This window comes from Ambystoma mexicanum, chromosome 5q, assembly GCF_040938575.1.
Source record: "Ambystoma mexicanum isolate Mex_15411 chromosome 5q, UKY_AmexF1_1, whole genome shotgun sequence".
Lineage (NCBI taxonomy): Eukaryota > Metazoa > Chordata > Amphibia > Caudata > Ambystomatidae > Ambystoma > Ambystoma mexicanum.
This window is the reverse complement of record NC_090933.1, coordinates 846374442-846393715: the sequence shown is the minus strand read 5'-3', so window position 1 is coordinate 846393715 and position 19274 is coordinate 846374442. Positions and strand designations below refer to the sequence as shown.

The window sequence follows — 19274 nt, the reverse complement described above, 5'->3', positions numbered from 1 at the left end:
TGCTTTCTATGTGACATTCCAATTGTTTAGTGGCAACTTGTTCAAGTATTTTTACAGTCCAAAGAAGGAATTAGGTGGTTGCATTTGGTCTTCTTAAGAAGAGAGGAACAGTAGACGTAGTATGCAGCCTCGGATTTCAATTTGGTTCCATCATACATAGTGCAGCCTCAAATTTCTGAGTAATGCCACCTGTAGCAATGTATTCCTCATATCTGTAGTCATGAATATTTCTAGACTAATTTTCTTTAAAACACATATTTTAATAATTTCCTAAACATGTCTTCGTTAGCCAAGCTCGATGAAAATTGGCAGTGTTTTATCCTGCTTTTGGTACAATATAGAGGCCCAAAGTGCTTTAAAATGTGTATGTGGGATGGTTTCTGTTTTTCACAATTATTCCTTGGCAGGACTACTAAAGACCGCCATCAATTGCTTTATAAATGCCTTCAGGTTCTACCCCAGAATGTAGGCACAGGTAGAACGGCATCCCCTCATTCAGGTTTCTTCCTCCTAATCTATAGGTTACGCAGAGAGTTAAGGCCATGGCTGGTTCTTAATTACAACCCCTTACACATTCAATATCTATAGTGGCAGCCAGAAAGCCCAGTCCTTACCCATGCAGTAATGGACCCACAGACAGAACTCCTCTTCCTCCCCACATTGGCAGGAACATTGGGGAGAATGTATGTCTCCCTCGCAATTGCCATCACAAGGGAAAACGAATCACATGCAACCACTCCCTCCATTAAAAGCAAGGGGAAGAATGCAAGATTCACACCCAACAAAGGAGATTGAAGAGGTTCAATACACATCCTGATCCGTTTGGCACAGAAAGTCACCTAAACGTAACTCATGGGAGGAAACCTCTCCAACCTGAGACAGCGGAACAAACTAGCAGCTCCTTCTCAGCCAGAAACAAACACAGACTTCCCCACCTGAACCCAGGACTACAAAGCATCCCTGTGGGCATGTGACCCATCTGGCCAATCAGAGAGAAGCTAGCAAGCCCAAGCACTATATAAGTACCGCTCCCAAAAGTACAAGGGAGGTTTGTGGTACGCATAAGGTAAATTGCAGTGTTAAAGAGAAGGAAGAGGATTGCTGGAGACGAGTGGAAGATGGCTGGGCTGGCTGTAAGACCTGAAGTGGAAAGGCAGATTACATGACCCATTGAAGAGATGAAGACTGCTGGGCATGTAGTAAGAACTGGAGAGTGCAGGCAGATGGTAAGACCCAGAGAAGCAAGGAAGATTGCTGTACACAGTGTAAGACCTGGAGAGTAGTGGTGAATTTTAACTCCTGGAGAAGAGAGGCTGAATTTAAGACCCAGGTAGGAGAGACTGATTGTAAAACCTTGAGACTGGCGGAGACTAAAATATGGAGACCACAAAAACAGGAAAGTAAGGAAATAAAAGTGGAGGCCAAACAGCAGATGACTTGGAGGCTGGCCAAAGCTCTAGTCAAGAAAAGGGTAGAGGAAGCAAAGGGAGAAGCCTTCTCTGTCCTTTTCTGAAGCAAGGGACAGAGAAGGTGAAGACTAAGGCTCCGACCAAGTGAAAAGCAGAGCAGGAAAGAGCAGTGGCCGGACAAAAGAAAGCAAGGGTGGAGGCCCCACACACAGAATAGGGGGAAATGCCCCAGAGGCAGCAGAAAATTAAAGGGTAGAGGTCCTGGTCTAGGAGACAGAGATGGTGCCTGGGAAGAAGGCAGAACACAAGAAGGTGGAGGGCGCAACCAAGGAGGCGAAGCAATGAAAAAGTCATCTGGGGACCAACCTAGGAAAGAAGACCCAACACTTTCCTGGTAAAGTGTTGGGAAACACCATAACTGACCATAAGCATCCTGACTCCGCGTCATGTGTTGCAGCTTACCACACATACTTGTAGTATTTCTATCTCTTGAACGACCCTTCCGATTATCCTCTCTCTCCCACTCATACCACCCCCCAACCAGCCCTGCTCTTGGACTCTGAGAGGCCCACCTTGAAATCCTGAAATAATCCTTCCATCCCTGCAAGTACAGTGGTTGCAGCACTTGTGTAAGACAGACAGCACACAAGTTCATCCTTTGCAAGCACATGCATAGAATAGTATTCTGCAGGCAGTGCTCAGCAGTATCACCTGCCAGTTATGGTATTTGTAAAAACGGATTGGAAAACCAATAGTGTTGGCTTTCAATTAGGCAATAATACCCAGAGCAGTATTTGTGATTGGCTAGTGATGGCCTAGAACCTAAGTAATTTCCAGGCCTCATTACTGTTACTGGCCGATTAAGCCCCCCCACCGCAAGTTTTATTGCTATTAGCTCTCCGTTGGGACATGGATGGCTAGCATGGTGATGAAAGGAGGGGCTATGCGTGACCCTCTATTTCATTTCAATGGCCGGAAGGTGGAGGAGAGCAGGAAGCAGAGAAGACTGGCAGCAAACCAACTTAGCTGATTCGTCCACACACCTGCTATGGCTGCTACTTAGTAAAAGTTGCCAACAAGTGCTTAGGAAGACCATTTCTAGATATTTCCATAAAAAGCCCAAGTGCTCAATCTCATGCCATACCCCAGGCGCTGATATCCCAGGCGAGTTAGTCACACCACATTCTATGTTTTGCCATCATTTGTGCAACTCTGGAAGACAGCCTGCATCATATACAAAGCAGTAACAACTAATACCAAAGTGTACTTCTCTAGCTAATCTACCATATCCGGAAGCCAATGTAACAGTAGGAGCTGTTGCAGCACTAGACTGCAAAACCAAAAACTGCCAAAAGGAAAAGACAAGGAAGCAAGCCGTCTCTCTAGTTAGACCCGAAAACATCTAACAGCAATCTGCCTGATATCAGGCTGGCCCCCTTTCTCTGGCAATTGAGAAAAGGGCTGAAAACTCATTTCACCAAAGAAAATATTAAAGGTCTGTGGAATCTCTGTGAGCCAGACTGGGTCCCGCTTTCTCTCCCTAACTTCTATCCCTTGACTCTGACTCCCTGAATTTTCTCCCTCCGTGACCTTCTAACTGTACCCTTCTTATCCAATCCTTCTGGTTGTTTCCATCTCCTTGCAACCTAGTGGGTTTCTCCTTGTTGTACAGTGCTCCATTTCCTCCCAGCTAGGTTTTTGCTTTATAAAACTCAACATATACGTACATGTTGTCTGTACAACAGAGGTGAATTGGTTACAATTTAAAGGCAGGGCTGTAGAGAGGTATTTGTTGGAACATGCGCTTCAAATTGTGCATTTCTAAGCACTTTTTACCCAAACCCTTTCACTTTTCACTTTCCATCAGCAAAATTCTATGGGATTTATAGGCAATTGTAATGAAGACGAGCTTCATAGCCCAAAAAATGGGTGTAATCGGTGCACAACAGTCGCAGCACTGCACTGCGCAATCCAAAAGGTGAACTGATCTCAAGAGAAAAAGACCGATTTACTTTGACCGATTTTCATTTGATCGTAAAACCGTCATTGTAAAGGTCTTTTTCTCTTGAGACCTTTAAAATGCAGTTTTCCTTTTTTTTGTTTAATATTCAAGGTGTTTGTCCCCACAAATACCCTATTGTTCGAAGCCCCCACCACACCCCCCCACCCTCTCCCGCGGGATTTCAGTCCCAGCCCCCTACCCCCACCCTCTCCTGCAGGATTTCAGTCCCAGCCCCCCCAACCCCTTAACCAAAACACATGCATACAACACACACCACACACACGTGTGCGCACACACACATGTTCTTCTTGCCCTCCACTTCCTGGTCCCGCAGAGCCTGTCAGCCCCTGCTGCAGACTTGTGTGCGGCAGGGGCTTGACAGTTTGCTTGGGAAAGCCTGCGCTGTGTGGTCACGGAGCAGTCTTTCTAAAGCAACCTTTTAGGGAAAAGATCTTTATAAAAAGATCTTTTCACTGGGAACGATCCAAAACCGGTGCTGGTACCCAAATGTGGTGACCACCAATATCATAAGCGAACACTGATCAATCAGTGTCCGGTGTCCATCGACCCTCAAAATGATTATCAATACCACTGAGAAGCACACAGTGCCTCATTTGAGTACACAGCCTTATCTTGGCACCATGTCAAATCAATATATAATACCCCTATGTCGATGTAAGCACAACATAAGAGACTAACCACTTAGCCCTGGTTACAAAAGCATGACAGGGCGGAGGCCGCATTGATAGTGTGTGCCTCGAAGGCGTGGCCATGCCTATGCTCTACAATTGATATGGCTTGCCGAGGACGTGGGCGGCCAGATCCTCGGCAGTGAAGCAGTTAAGATTTCAGCACATAATGAGTTCACCTAAGCTATTCATGCACATAGATTGAAGAATCCAGCACTGTGATGCTGGAAATGCATCGGAGGGACAGGGCCTCTGTATCCTTGTCCTTTACTGTCTTTATTGTGAGTTCTGTCGTGTTTTCTGTGCAGGAGTTCATGTGGGACTCCTGGTGGTGCAGCTCTCCCCTTCAGTTTGGTGTACAGGCCCATGGGATACCCTTATGGCACCCATGGGTGGGGGTACAACCCTGTGCCCCTAGTGTATGTTTTTGGGAACCTGTGTGTGGCCCACAGAGTAGGGTATGGGCTGGTGGCAGCTCCATGCTGAATTTGACAGGTTTTCCGAGTATCCTCCATTTTGGGATACCCAGGCCTTGCCATTGGAATCAGTTGATTCCTGATAGGAAACAAGATGGCCCCCATGGCCTCTTGCTTTCTTTTGCCTGTTACCTTGTTTTCCCAAAGTCCTGGGAAGCCCTGACTCTGTCCCTTCCCCCTGACTGGCTGTTGAGTGGAAGTTCCATGTATGGTGTTGTTGTGAAGTCCAGGCCAGACTGTCTGGAGTCTTCCCAGTGACTGTATGTTGTTGTATGTTGTGGGTACACCCTGTGGGTGGGACCTGGGTGAGTGGAGAGTGTGACCAATATGCACTTCTTGTTGTGGGTGTCTGGTTTCTGGTATGAGAGACAAAAACTGAGACAGCCCTGCCCAAAACTGGTATGAATGCAGTGTGTAGTGTTGAATGGCTGGGTATTTGTCCCAAGTTACATTACTTGTTGTGAGTGTCTGAGAGGGAGGAGTATGGCCTGAATGCACTGTGTGCCTGATTGGCTGACTGACTGCATGAATGCCCTTCTGTATGATTGGCTGCTGAGTGTGACCCAGCAGTGTGGATGAGAGGCAGAATAGTATATCTGGGGACCTCTCACCACTGGAAAGTGTTCAGAAGCTGAAGTCCAAACTACGAAGAGTAACTGGAGTGAAACTGAAGCTTGACCTGAAGCCCTGCTGGAAGAAAAGATTTGCTGTTGCTCTTCTTCATCAATCTGAAAGCTGCTGTGTCTCCAAGGACTGACCCAGAGAGGACCTGGTAAGGCGCCCGCTTCCTGAGCTACGAGTGACTATCGTGCACCAGCTGATCTTTGCCAAAGCTCCCTGGTAGAAAGACCTATGACAGGCTGCCGACTGGAGACGGAGACGGCCGCGGAATCCCAAAGAGAAGCGCCCAGACTGTTGTCCGCCACCGTCGACGACCGATGTCGCCGACCGGAGCCGCCGTGCTCCCGTTGCCTAAGAACTTCATTTGATCCTAGGACGCTCTCGCCTGCACCGCTGCCCGCTTTATCCCGCTGGAGAAGGCCAGGCCATCGACGTGCCGAGGAGCATCCACCGGTGGGTTTCCCACCACCCAAAGGCCACAGAGACGCTGATGACTCAACGCCCTTGCTGGGCCACAGTTCTTCAAACTCTTTGCGGTCCAGAACTATCGACATCGAGTTGCCCCGTATGCCTCTTCCTTGCAGGACGTTTACGCTTCACCGTCAATGAGCATCGTTAGGAACAAAGCTGCCACTTCACCGCTGTAGTTCGCCGTGTTCATCGCCGGACATTCGACGACCCGTGGCTCCTGCCTTAAAGGGAGTGCACTCAAGAAGGGCCGTCGAATTCCCGAAGAGGATCTCTACAACACCAGGTACTTTGGGGTTGCTGAACTATTGGAAATATATGAACTGGGCTTGTGATATATCTTTATTTTACAGGTTGTCCAGGTGGGGGATCTCCACACAGAACTTTGTCTAGGTAAATGGGGCCAGTATTCTGCCAATTGTTCTAACCAACTGCAGTGGTGCCCCCAGACATTTTTCAGTTTTGGCGGGACTGGATAGCAGTTTTGAAAACTATTAGTGAGACGGGTCATTAAGCCTATTGTGCTACTGAACCCCCCATCATCCTAACGCCCCCTACCCAAGCCCAGGAGGCTGAGTAGATATCACGCCTTCCTTTGGCCCATTAGATCCATCTTTCACCCCAACTCACCGGAGGCGCAGCCATTATTCTGTAACAAGTGGAGCCTGGAGCCAATGTAGTAGGGTCCTGCGGAAGGAAGGGCGCTTGTTCTGCCCCCAGCCAAATGCATAGGAGTGACAGAGAGTAGTGAGGGCGGCAAAATAATCAAGGGGGGTTTGTCCCCTTAAGAAAAGGTTTTAAACAATGGGTTAAAATTGTGCATTTTACAGTCCACTTTGTGATAAATTAGGTAAAAAGCCACACAGTTTACAATCGGTTTTGTAGGGTAAGACATAAAACGTACGCTAGATGCCAAGCCACCAACAATGCACAGGAGCATTTTTAAACACATTTTCATAATGCCTTTGCCTGCTATATGCCAGTACTCTGCAGGTGTAAAACGCATTTTTATATTGATTGTCCTCACACATGTCCATTCTGGTGCACCTATAGATGCCACTATTCCCACATAGGAAAATACTCATGTTTGCTTTGTCCATAATGCCAGTAACAATACTATAACCAAGCATGTTTATGCTAGCGCTCCCAATACATGCCATTATCCCAATGTAAGAACATGTAAGAACATACTCCTGTTGGCTTTGCCTTAATTCCAGTGACAAAAAGCCATGCCACAGTAAGAAAATATACCCTTGCTGGCTAAACAAATCCCCCACTCCACATATAAGAACACTCACCTTGTTGTATTGTATTTGCTCCCGAATATCAGTAAAAAATGTCAGGCCACAGTAAAAAAAAAACATAGCCTTGCAGGCAGCACAAATGCCCCCACCCCAATGTAGGAATGCTTATGTTGCCTTTGGCCTTAACACCAGTAATAACCTGCAATGCCAGAGAAAGAAAACATGCTCTTGCTGGCTAGCTGGTAAGATAGCTCAGCGGGCTGAGTGCATGCTTTTGTAATCCGAGTGTGATTCGCAGGTTCAAATCCTGGCAAGGCCAACTCTGCCTTTCATACTTCAAAGTGACCTCCGTGATCTCTACCCTCCACTATGGACCATGTTCTATTATGTTGCTTTTGCACCTTGTTACTCTGTACTGTTTTCCCTGCTCACCAAGTTGTACCACTGCAGTGATACTTACGGGTTTGGGTGATGTCAATAAATGCAATAAATAAATAAAACTCATTAAATGAGTTCAAATTTCGGCTGGGTGAAACATTTGATGTAAATATGTTCCCTGTACACCGCTTTGGCGAAAGCGCTATATAATTAACATATCATCACTCAAATCCCCCCATATAAGAACACTTAGGTTGTACGCATCATGTTATATTCCCCCATGTTAGAATTTGTATGTTGCTTTTGACCTTAAACACCAGTAAAATAAAGATCCAAGTCAAAATAAGGAAATATGCGCTCCTCATGTAAGAACACTCATCATGTTGCCTTTGACCTTAATGCGAGTACAGCATTCCATGCCATAGTAAGACCCAGCCAGGCCAACCCCACCGTAGTATACAAAGAGCCAGGTATGATGCATGCAAAGGCAAGAATGTTTCCCCAAATCAGAAGAAGGAATTAGAGAGCTGACATGGCATAGCCCCAGAGGAGGAAGATGAGAATGTAAAGAGGAGGTTATCCCTGCATGCTTTCAAAGCAATGAGTAGACAACTTGGGCAAGGGTGAATTTGGGACACAGTACAAAGAGCTGTCTAGTCTACGAGGCAAAAGGCAGGCATACACTGGCCCATATGGCAACAGGGCAATACATGAAAGGTCAGCCTAACATGCTAGTGTGCAACACTTATTTTGGTCAAAGGGACACATTTTTTGGGCCAAAGTGGCTCAGTTTGATGGGTTACTGTAGCTTCCGGCTGATAGTTTTGACCAATTCTACAGAGTAAAAAATGCTCTAAAAAAATCACTATCTGTAACTAATATTACCAAACACTCCCCAAAGTGTTTTGCCGAAACAGGCGGCCAGGAAAAATAATGAAAACTCTGTCACAGAAAGGAACACGTTGCAATGTGCAAAGGTGGGCCACTTTTTCTTTGGTGCCTGGGGTTAATTTCATGTTGAGCCCGAACCTGGCAAAGAGGAGTGGGAGGATATATAAAGGGGGAAACTGAGTAAGTGGCGACCTTTCTTAAGGTAATAGCAAGTGAAGTACAAGGAGAGATCAGAGCCCCATAGAGAGCCAGTGTGTGTGGGGCTTCGAGGAGGATGCTCAACACTCCAAGAGCAAGGAAAGAGGGGATATGAAATGGAGCGGGCCTTGTGACATTAATATAAAAAAAAAGAAAATCACTTGTACGTTAAATCTATTTAAATGTAGAGTGCTGTCTCAGTTATTGGAGGGTGGGCAGTGGGCAATCAGACAGTTGCGTGCAGCATAGCACAATGATGCGTGTAAATAAAAAGACACACATAATCACAGACTCTTCACAGGCCTGCATGAAACCGTATCTACAAATGATTAACATAGCCTTGCACATGGGTGCACATCATGTACCAGGCCACTCGAATTTGGAGCCTTTCTTATCCTGGTTGTTAATAACCTATGAGTGGAGTTTGCAATGCATTTTTGAAGGTAATGCCTTCCTAAGCATACGTTTGGGTCTCCTAAACATCAAAGTTTGCACATCCAAACTGAGTGTCTTTGCGTTCTTCTTGCACTCACTGAAGCTCCCAAGACTGTTCACACACACTGCTGCACTTCAGGCAGCAGTGACACTCGCCCTTGGGATCTACTGGACTTTGACTCTCTTCAAACTTCAGTGCTACAAGCAATAGTGGGACACTTTTCTTTGTACTACGCTACACTTTCGTGGGCACTGAACTGGGCATGTTATTATTGTCCATGCACAGTTCAGTGTGAAAAAAATAAGTATTTTTTGTGGCTTTTTCATGGGGTGGCCAATGAGGGGGGAGGCAGCATTTTTATAAGAGTGGCCATAGCCCTTCCTGGCCACCCCTTGGTGGCGCCCCTGACCAACTGCTTTCCTCTTATATCTATTCTTGGTCTCCTTTACAAACTGATTTGTGTGACACATAACCATACAGTTGATGCACTTTAAAGAGATTGAATAGTAATAGTGGTGCCACATAGAACTGTATATTTGCCATTGTAGATAACCGAGTACAAAGTGAGTTATCGTGATATTGTACATAACCTTGAATATTAATAATATAAAGACTGTGTTTTAACTAATACTTTTCCTTTGTGGGTGCTTGGGGACTACACTGTACTTAAGAACCAGCCTGCATCACCTCCTGAGAAGCTAGGCCTTGATTGCTCGACCATGTACCAATAATAGAGAATCTTGGCTGGGGTCCTCTGTGCCTCTCCTCTGCCATATAGAAAGCAGAAGTACAGACACCCCCCTCCGTTCTTTACATGCACCCAGACACAGCACACCACAGACCCCCATATGAAAACATGATATCCCTAAATGAGCACATTACTGTTCATCATGCACAATTACATAATGGCAGCATGATCTCCCAGTTCCAACAATGCAATTGCAATTCACATAGGTTTGCCTTATTTCCGCATGGCTATTGCAATGCAGAAATGTAGCCAATTTCCACAGAGGTGCATGTTTCTCAAGTTACTACGATGCCGCAGTAAACATGAATTTGCCCAGTGCCTTAAATGCTGCAGCACTGTACATATTTACAGTTTCTATTATGCTGAAGCAATGCACGTTTTTCCAAGTGTCCACAACATGTGGTAAGTACTCCCATACACTGTAATGGGTGTCCAGTCCTCAGAATCACAGGACAGAGATTTGCACTTGTAAAATGCTCTGTCGCTGGTATTTATGTACTTATTATGCATTATTGTGAAGCAAGACAGCCTACACACCGCCAATCAGAGTGCTTGGCAGGAGTGTGATGAAAGATAGGCACTTGGGCATTTGGGTTTTGCCTGGGGACATTGAGTGATGCTCTTCTGATTACTCACCTGTCTTGCCTGGTTGGTACAAGATGGTAAAAAGTTGATATTGGTTGATTGAACAGCCTTAAGCATCTGTGACGCAAAATGAGAGGTGAAGAAGGAGCTGAAGACATGGTTATGGCCACCTAAGGGGAGACAACGTGGTGCTTCTTGGATCTCACTTCTGTAGGTCGTTTAGAAGAAGTGGGAATCCAGGGAATTGATGGCGTTTCTTTTAAGGCTAAGGTATTCAGAGAGGACATTTCAGAATGAAGAGCCATATAGGTGGAAATATTTTCTCCAAAATCTTGAATGAATGTGTGGATAACAATATATATTTTTTGTGGGGGAGTCTTAACAGGACTGCAGCATCCTGGGACATGAATAAGCTTTGCTGCAAGGTTCTGCACTGTTTGAAGCTTAGAGGGATGCCTTCTGTGGTCACCCATGTGAAGAGCATTGGTGTTCCCAATCAAAATGAGGACTGCTAGCATCAAAAACAATTGTTCGAGAAAGTGAACTAAAGGAGGGATTCCTCAAAGCTGACAGAATTCAAAAAGGTATTTTTAGCACAAGCATTTTCAGGACTGGTGCTGGCGAACAGTCTAGTGAGAAGCAGAAACAAACTTCCACTGGATCGTGAGCAGGAGACACACCTTGTAGTCCTTGAGGATGAACCAGTTGAGTAACATCTAGTGGTGGACTCATTTCAGGACGTTCACTACTCACTGAGGTTCCTTATCCCTCACTTACAGTTTGAAGTACCTCTGAGTACTGTCAGTATTATTGAAGGACTATGCTTCCAAGATGCGGAAAGGCAGGCTGTGTTCATGTTGAACAATACTGGGTCGGAAGGCGATCATTAGGAGCTCAGCAATAGATAGAGGGGGCTTGGATCAGGTGGGTCCAAGTATAACTTACTCTGAGAAATTGCTTAGGCAAGAAGAGAACTATGATATGGCAGTTCTTTTGGGAATCTGTCCCAAATAGTGTGATATCATCTAAAATAAGGGCCCCATGAGTGACGACAGCCTGCCATTAAACACGGGGCAGTTTGACATGTTATACTTTCAATAAACAAACACATCAAAAATGCGGCAGTCAGGTCCAGAAGCATCAGCAAAGATGTTTTACCCTTAATCATATATTGAAAAATGTTTGTCTTAAGGTCCAGCAGGGTAGACTCAGTGATGTGCGCACTCCGGAACCTGATTGCTTATGGCTTAGTATTCTATGTGCACTCAGAAACGCCTGAATCTGCAGCACCTTCAAAAGGAAGGTAGAGTTCATAATCAGGTGATAATTGCACACTACACATGGATCCAATGAAGGCTTCTTCAAAAGAGGAGTGATCCATGCTTGCTTGGTGTCTATGGGTACTGACATGTCACTAAAGAAAGCATTTACAAATTTGGTAATCAGCGGGCCAGCGAATGGGCACAAGCTCTCACTATTTTAGCAGGGCACATATCTCCCCTACAACCTGTGGGTTTTATCCTGTTTAATAAATCCAGAACTTCTGTTTCAGTCACCTCAAGAAAGGTGAAAGGATTGATCGGGGGTGACTGGTGTTGAGCATGAGCAGAGAGCGATGGCGGATTCAGTTGGGCAAGCCTGGTTTCAATGTATCCTTCGATCGTGGCGATTTACTGGCCATGGCCTTTTCAATTTGGGTGCACAAGTCTGAGTCTTTCACGAAATGGGGCAGGAGTCTTCCACTTCTTTTAGGATCTTAAACAGTTCCCTTGTGTCTGATGCAGCGGTCTTAATCCTATTCTCATAATAGCATTTTTTGCGGCGTAATTAGCCTCTTTCTGCTCTTTAGCTGCATGTATATAGTTAGATTGATCATCAGCAGATAGTGTATTCTGCCATTTCCGCAGAGTCTTGCTTTACTTCATTTTCAGGTTTAGTATTTCAGATGTGTACCAGCTTTTGGATGGAATGGATTTTTCTGGTCTTATTTTCTGAGGAGCTAGGCTCTCTGCAGCTTCGGTCATAATTTTGTTATGTACTGCTGACAAGTCGGCTGGTGATTTATACTGAGCAAGATTGTTTAAGTAGGGAGCAAAGAGAGGGGCATGCACCCCTGGAGTACGTTTTCGTAAAATGCGACAGAGGACTTTCCCCCGTGACTGTTCGACTTTCTTAGTGGGAGAAATTAATGGTATTTCGAATTTTATGAAGCCATGATCTGACCATGGACAAGGTTTCACTCCTGTCTTATCAAGTTAATTTCCGCGTGCCACTACCCAATCAAGTATTCTACCACCAGAGTGGGTTGGTTGCAATACATATTGAGTGAAATCAAGGTTTTCCAATGCACTTAAGGTTGCTTTTGCCAAGGAGACTGAAGAGTCGTGGAAACCCAGATTGAAGTCTCCAGCGATGACTACTTTGTATTTAGGTTTCAGAGTAGAAGAAATCGATTCACTTAGGTTGGCTACAAAGTCCAGCATAAAAGAGGGCGGGCAATAAAAAATGTAAAGATTAAGTGTGGCATTGGGATTGAGTTCAATTTTAACAGATAAAGATTCACAATTTGGTATTTCCACAAGAAAAGTTTTATCACGGAAAACAGTTCACTATCAAAGGAGCTTTGCTAACATAGCGCACAAAGGCATATTTGTGAGAAAGGGGAAATAAAAATATTATGTTGGTCTCATCTACAGTCAGAATGCATGCATTTTATGAAACAAAGCTATGCTTTACAGCAGGGGTGTTGCTAGGTCTGGAAAACATCAGGGGCTAAGCTAATGTCAGGACTGGAGGGACTCAGGGCTAGTTAGCATTTTGGTTGTAGCACCTGGGCTTCTATCTGGGGCTACAACCAAAAGACCTGGGGGTATAGCTCCCTCAGCCCCCCGTAGCAATGCCTCTGCTTTACAGCACAGTGTGAATCTACCCACTCTCAAAAGAAATAGATCTTAAGGTAAGACTCAGGTAACTTTAAAAAGCGCAAGAATATTCTAGAACAATTAGTGGTCTGTGCAGCGCTAGAATGTGTGGTTAAAAAAGGGACATGTCTAAAATATGTATTAAATTACATTCATTACGCGAGCAGTATGGAAATGTATTTGTAAACAAGCCTCAATCACATTACAACCACTGTACTTCCATGTTCCTAATCTCCTAGTCTTGTATGTTAGTGACATGATCCGTGTTCCACAGTAGAATACAATTGACGGCCATTATGTTTGCGCCAAATCGAAATACTGATCATGTTTAAAGTGGTCCTTTTCACTGTGCACCTTAGCCATAGCTACCAAATGCCCGCTTCTTATCCTGCATCTGCCATCTCTTGCTGAACTCTGCAGTGAACTATCCTGGCAGCTGTGCATGCATGCCCACAGAGGCCACTCAAAAGCAGCAAATTCGCCAAAATGCTGATGCATGATGAAGGGTGTTGAAAGTCCAAGCATCGTCTGCGATCCTACCAAGAAAGTGTTAAACACTCTACTGACAAAGGATACACCATTATAGCTTTGGTAGGAATGTATCCTGAGTCAAGAGCTTTATAAAGAAAAAGGAGAAAAGGCAAACAGTGACTAAGTGGAAATATCCAATTTGAGGCAAACCATTCTCAGGGCACGTCAGAATTTTACAAACGTGGTTCATATTTCACTTCAAATTAAGAAATACACGAATCTCTTACCGTTTTTGTCTGCTCTTCTCAATATCTGCAAAGTACAAAAAGAAAAAAATCATAAACAGTTCTGCTGATTCCAGAGTGATACTTTAATTCGTGAGAAAAATTATTGATATGTCCAACACAACAGTTGAAGAAATCGAATGTGCCATGCAGCTACACCGCTTATTATTGATTCCATTGCGTTCCCAACTTCGTAGGTCTAGCTCTAACATTAGCACTTGCATCTCAACCCATGTATTCTACTTAACACTAGTAACATGCGCTTTACAAGGACTGCAGGTCCCATAGTGCTTTCTTCAGGGCTATACATCGGACGTATGTTGTTGCCAAGATTAGGCCTGTTTGGAAACGTGTCCATCTACTTGCAAGCAAAGTAATAACCAGAAGGCAAGCACAACACTGATCGCCTGGTGGCAGTCTGAAATCAGAACAGTGGCATGTATAAGTATTTGTGCAATTTTCAAACGTTTCCACCTCAGGCTTCACAAAATGGGGATACAAAAGGCTTGGCAAAGTTTTACATACAATTCTGGAAGTAAAATAAAAAACTAAATAGTAGACGAAGGAAGGAAGGGAAATTAATCTGTAGGAAAAAGAGATGAAAAGATGTATAATGCTAGGGAATTGCAGTAGAAAGGTAGGTTAAAGCACAAACATAGAAAAATAAGAAAAAGTAAACTGGTAGGAAAACAAAAATGTAAAAAGAATACAGTTTACACCACAAAAAAGAACAACATATGTACAATGTTTGGAGAATTGGCAAAGGTTGTTTAAGATGAAATGGTTGGGGAAAAGTGGGAGGAAGAAGGATGAGAAAAGAAAGTTAGAAGCCAGGAAAAAGAAAGGAGGAATTGATTATATAAGAACAGCAGCATACATGTAGGATTGGGTATACAATGTTATGGATAAGGATAGGAGAAAGTTCATGTGTTACCAGATGGATGGTAATTATGCTATGAAGCAAAGAGCAGTCAATAAACTAGCACACAAATATGCCTTTTTTAATCTGTTTTGTATGAACAGAAAATATTTGGTATGCCTATAAATTGACACCCACTGAGGCTTTCCCCACACATGTCCTTCTTTGATAATTGATTGGCACTTTACCCACAAGTAAAGAAGGGCCAACTTTGATGGAGCCCTTGCACTCCATTTCTGGTGTTTCAACTTTAAAGGCCAGTTTTTTTCGAAACTCAGTAATTGTAATCACGCACAAATCTGCCTTTAATGACAGGATCTGCAGTTCAATGCATAGAAGAACAAGTTACTCTCTTACCTGGTAACGTTCTTTCGATGGGATGGTCCGACGACGTATTCCATATCTATGACAGTAATCACCACAGCTGTGCTGCTTCGGAAAATCTTTTGGCGTCTGCGTCCTGTGTCGATGACGTCGATACGCCACCCTCGAGGACCTCCTCCGACGGCCGACGTCACCAGATGTTATAAGTAGGACGCATGACGCCCGTAGCCTCAGATGTAGATTTTTCCCCAGAACGTGTGGCACCAGTCTTCTGCCAGTCTGACACACAAAGCGTCGCGGAAACATAAGCTGCAATCGCATAAGAAATTCTGTAGCGGGGAAGGCAGGGAGGGAGCGATATGGAATACGTCATCGGACCATCCCATCGAAAGAACGTTACCAGGTAAGAGAGTAACTTGTTCTTCGAGGGGATTGGGTCCTCCGACGTATTCCATATCTATGACAGACTCCCAAAGCAGTACCAATGCAAGGAGGTGGGAAAATAATTTAGAAAACAGAAATTTAGAATGCCCAATCAAATTGCGGAGTAAAGGACCACCTTGCCAAAGGCCAGATACTGCCCATGGATGGAATCGAGGGAGTAGTGACGTACAAAAGTATGTACCGAAGCCCAGGTGGCTGCATCACAGATGTTACGAATAGGAACACCCCTCTGTAGGGCAGTAGAGGCAGCCATACCCCCGGTAGAATGGGCCCGCAAGCTGACCGGTGGGTCCTTACCTGCCAAGCGGTAACACTCAGAGATAGCCAAAATAATCCAGCGAGACAAAGTCTGTTTCGTCACAGCTTGTCCCAAAAGCTTTCCAGCGTAACCAATGAAGAGTTGATTGGCCACTCTGACCCGGGACATGCGTGAAATATAAAAGCTTAACGCTCTCCTAGGATCAAGCCTATGGAGCCTCTCCTCTTCCTTACCAGGATGTGGAGGAGGATAAAACGCCGGAAGAACAACCTTCTGGCCTAATTGAAATTCCGACACCACCTTCGGAAGAAAGGAAGGACGAACTCTAAGGACAACCCTGTCCTTATGAAACACAGTGAAGGGTGGCTTAACTGAAAGTGCCTGTAACTCACTTACTCTGCGAGCGGAAGTGACCGCAACCAAAAATACAGTTTTAAGAGTCAACAGTCTCAAAGGGCATGAATGCAATGGCTCAAACGGAGCACCCACCAGAAACATGAGAACAACGTTTGAATCCCAACCGGGCACCTGGAAAGGTGACAGAGGGAACACATTAGTGAGCCCTTTCAGAAACTGAGAAATTAAAGGAATTTTAAAATAGGAACACTCTTCAGACGAGCGCTTAAATATGGACAGGGCCGCCAGGTAACCTTTAACGGTACCCACTTGCAAGCCCCTGTGGGCCAAAGAAAGCAAAAAAGACAGAACCATGGGAATGTCACATGCAAAAGATCCACATTCTTAACCCTGCACCAGTCGCAGAACTTACGCCAACGGTAACAGTACAGGGACTTCGTTGCTGGCCGTCTGGCCGAGAGCAACACCTCCATCACATCTTCAGGGAGGTCCTAATCCTTATACCTCAACCTTTCAGAAGCCAAGCGTTAAGGTTGAGGGATCTGACCTCTGGATGGAGAACCTGACCCCCTCCCGTGAGAGCAGATTGTCTCGGTAGGGAAGACGACGTGGAGGGCAGATGGACAAGTCGAGAAGGTCTGGGTACCACGTCCTCTGGGCCCACGCCGGAGCAATGAGGATCAACCGGGAACCGAACCTCCATAACTTCCGCAGTACTTGTGGGATGACGGGGACTGGAGGAAACGCATACAGCAGTGGGAATGACCACTCCACCAGGAACGCGTCTCCTAAGGCTCCTTTTGGAGGAAATTCCCACAAGCAGAACCTCTCGCACTTCCGGTTGGCACTGGAGGCAAAGAGATCCACTTGAGGGGTCCCCTAAAGGACGAAGATCTCCAGGAGAATCTCCTGAGCCAACTCCCACTCGTGAGATATCAAGCTCTGCCTGCTTAGAGCGTCCGCCGTCTCGTTTTCGTCTCTGGCCAGATGAACTGCCGAGATCGAAACATCCTGCTGGATTGCCCAGAACCAGAGCTGCATCACCTCCCTGCACAGAGGAAGTGACCCTGCCCCCCCCTTTTTGTTGAGGTAGTGCATGGCCACTGTGTTGTCCGTCAGGATCAGGACATTCGTTCCTCGCACAGTCAGCAGAAAAGCCTTCAGGGCTAGCCTGACGGCCCTCAGCTCCAACAGATTGATATGGAGTCTGGACTCCGACGGACACCAATGACCGCTACTGTCAACTCGTTGGCATGAGCTCCCCATCCCGTGAGGGATGCGTCCGTCACGATCGTCACCTCCGGCCAGGGTAGGCAAAATGGAGCCCCCCTCATCAGATTGCCTTCGTCTGCCTACCACAGAAGGTCCTGGGTGACCGAGGACGGCACCTGAACCGGGTCCGACATCCTGCCGGAGGACTGAGACCACTGGAGCTTGAGTGCCCATTGCAAAAATCTCATCTGCAACCTGGCCTCTGGCACCAGAAGAATGCAAGATGCCATGAGGCCGAGCAATCTCAAGAACTCGAACGCTGGGAGACTGGGCAAGCTGAAACTTGTGCACCATCTGCTGAATGTGATGAGCTCTCACCTGGGGAGGAAAACACTGCCCCAGGGACGTGTCAAGCACTGCTCCGATGTACTGGAGCCTCTGAGTTGGTGTCAAATGGGACTTCTTTAAGTTGCGGGAGAAGCCCAGCTTGTGGAGGGAGTGGCAGGTGACGGACAGATGATCCAGGACTTGCTTGGGAGAGCGCGCCCTGATCAACCAATCGACCAGGTAGGGGTAGACGTGAATCCTCCCTTTCCTGAAATACGCTGCCACTACTACCATGAGCTTGGTGAAGACCCTCAGGGCGGAGGTCAATCCGAACGGCAAGACCCGAAACTGAAAGTGTGAGTCTCCAACCGCAAACCTCAGGTACTTCTTGTGCTTTGGATGGATCGGCACATGAAAATACGCGTCCTTGAGGTTGAGAGACACCAACCAGTCCTGAAGTTGAAGGGCCTGGAGGACGAGAGAGAGAGTAACCATCTTGAACTTGTCCTTCCGGAGGAGTTTGTTCAAAGCGCGCAAATTCATGATGGGTCTCAATCCCCCGTCTTTCTTGGAAATCAAAAAAAAAGGAGAATACCATCCCTTGTTCCTCTCCGCTACAGGCACCAGTTCTATGGCGCCTTTCTCCAGCAGGGATTGAATTTCCTGCGCAAGGAGCGGATCCGGACTCTTCAAAGAGAGATTCCCTGGTGGATTGTCATGAGGCCTCTGCCAGAAAGGAAGCCAGTAGCTGTGGGCTATGATCTCCAGAACCCACACATCTGAAGTAATGGCACACCACTCTTCAAGATGCTGCGCCAGCCTTCCCCCAACTGCGAACCATAGGACATGGCCTCATGACTGAGTTGAAGCGGCTGCAGCATTGCCTGAGGGCAAAGAGGCAACTGCCCGAGCGGCCTTGGCACCTCGAGTACCTTGTTTTCCACCTCTGGCACTCCTACGGTGGCCCCTTTGACTGGCAGCTCCTCTCGCTTTACCAAAAGAGGAGTAATAACGAAAGGAACCTCCCCTCCATTGCTGTCCCCTAGGACAAAAAGGTGGAGGTTGTCGAACCGCAGCGCCCAATGACTTCGCTGCAGCTTTGAAGGTCTGCAACCTCTCAAGGCTCTCGTCAGTTTTGCTGCCAAAAAGATGTTCCCCGTCAAAGGGCATTTTGAGGAGCCGGGCCTGCACATCAGGAGCAAACCCCGACTTCCGCAACCACGCAAACCTGCGTATCACGTTGCTCGCCGCCATGGACCGGCTGACACAATCTGCCATGTCCATACCCGACTGAACGGCCTCACACATGGCATCCTTGCCATCCTGAACCATGGCAAGGAAACCATCCCGTTCGTCCCCTTCGGGAATATGTTCAGCCGCTTAGGAAACACAGTTCCACAGAATGTGCATGAAACGTGACAAGGCACATATGGATTTGCCCGCTGAAGCGCCATACCCCCTGCAGAAAACACTTTCTTCGCCCAGCCGTCAAAACCTTTGTCGTCCCTATCAGGAGGGATGGTAGGATACGATGCCTGCTTTGCCGGGGCCGTAGCCGCCAGCACCACCAAACTCTCCGGAGTGGGCTGCTTGGATAAGTAGTAGGGGTCG

The 19274-nt window shown here is 46.2% G+C and overlaps 1 protein-coding gene across 2 annotated transcripts in view; it reads right to left on the bottom strand.

Moving 5' to 3' along the window:
• NECAB1 (N-terminal EF-hand calcium binding protein 1) overlaps window positions 1-19274 on the bottom strand; it is a 1669886-nt gene that overhangs the window by 1471220 nt on the left and 179392 nt on the right. For both annotated transcript variants that reach the window (XM_069621337.1, XM_069621338.1), the window contains exon 2: window positions 13825-13849. In XM_069621337.1, coding sequence (XP_069477438.1) covers window positions 13825-13849 — 25 coding nt within the window. The remainder of the gene's footprint in view (window positions 1-13824; window positions 13850-19274) is intronic.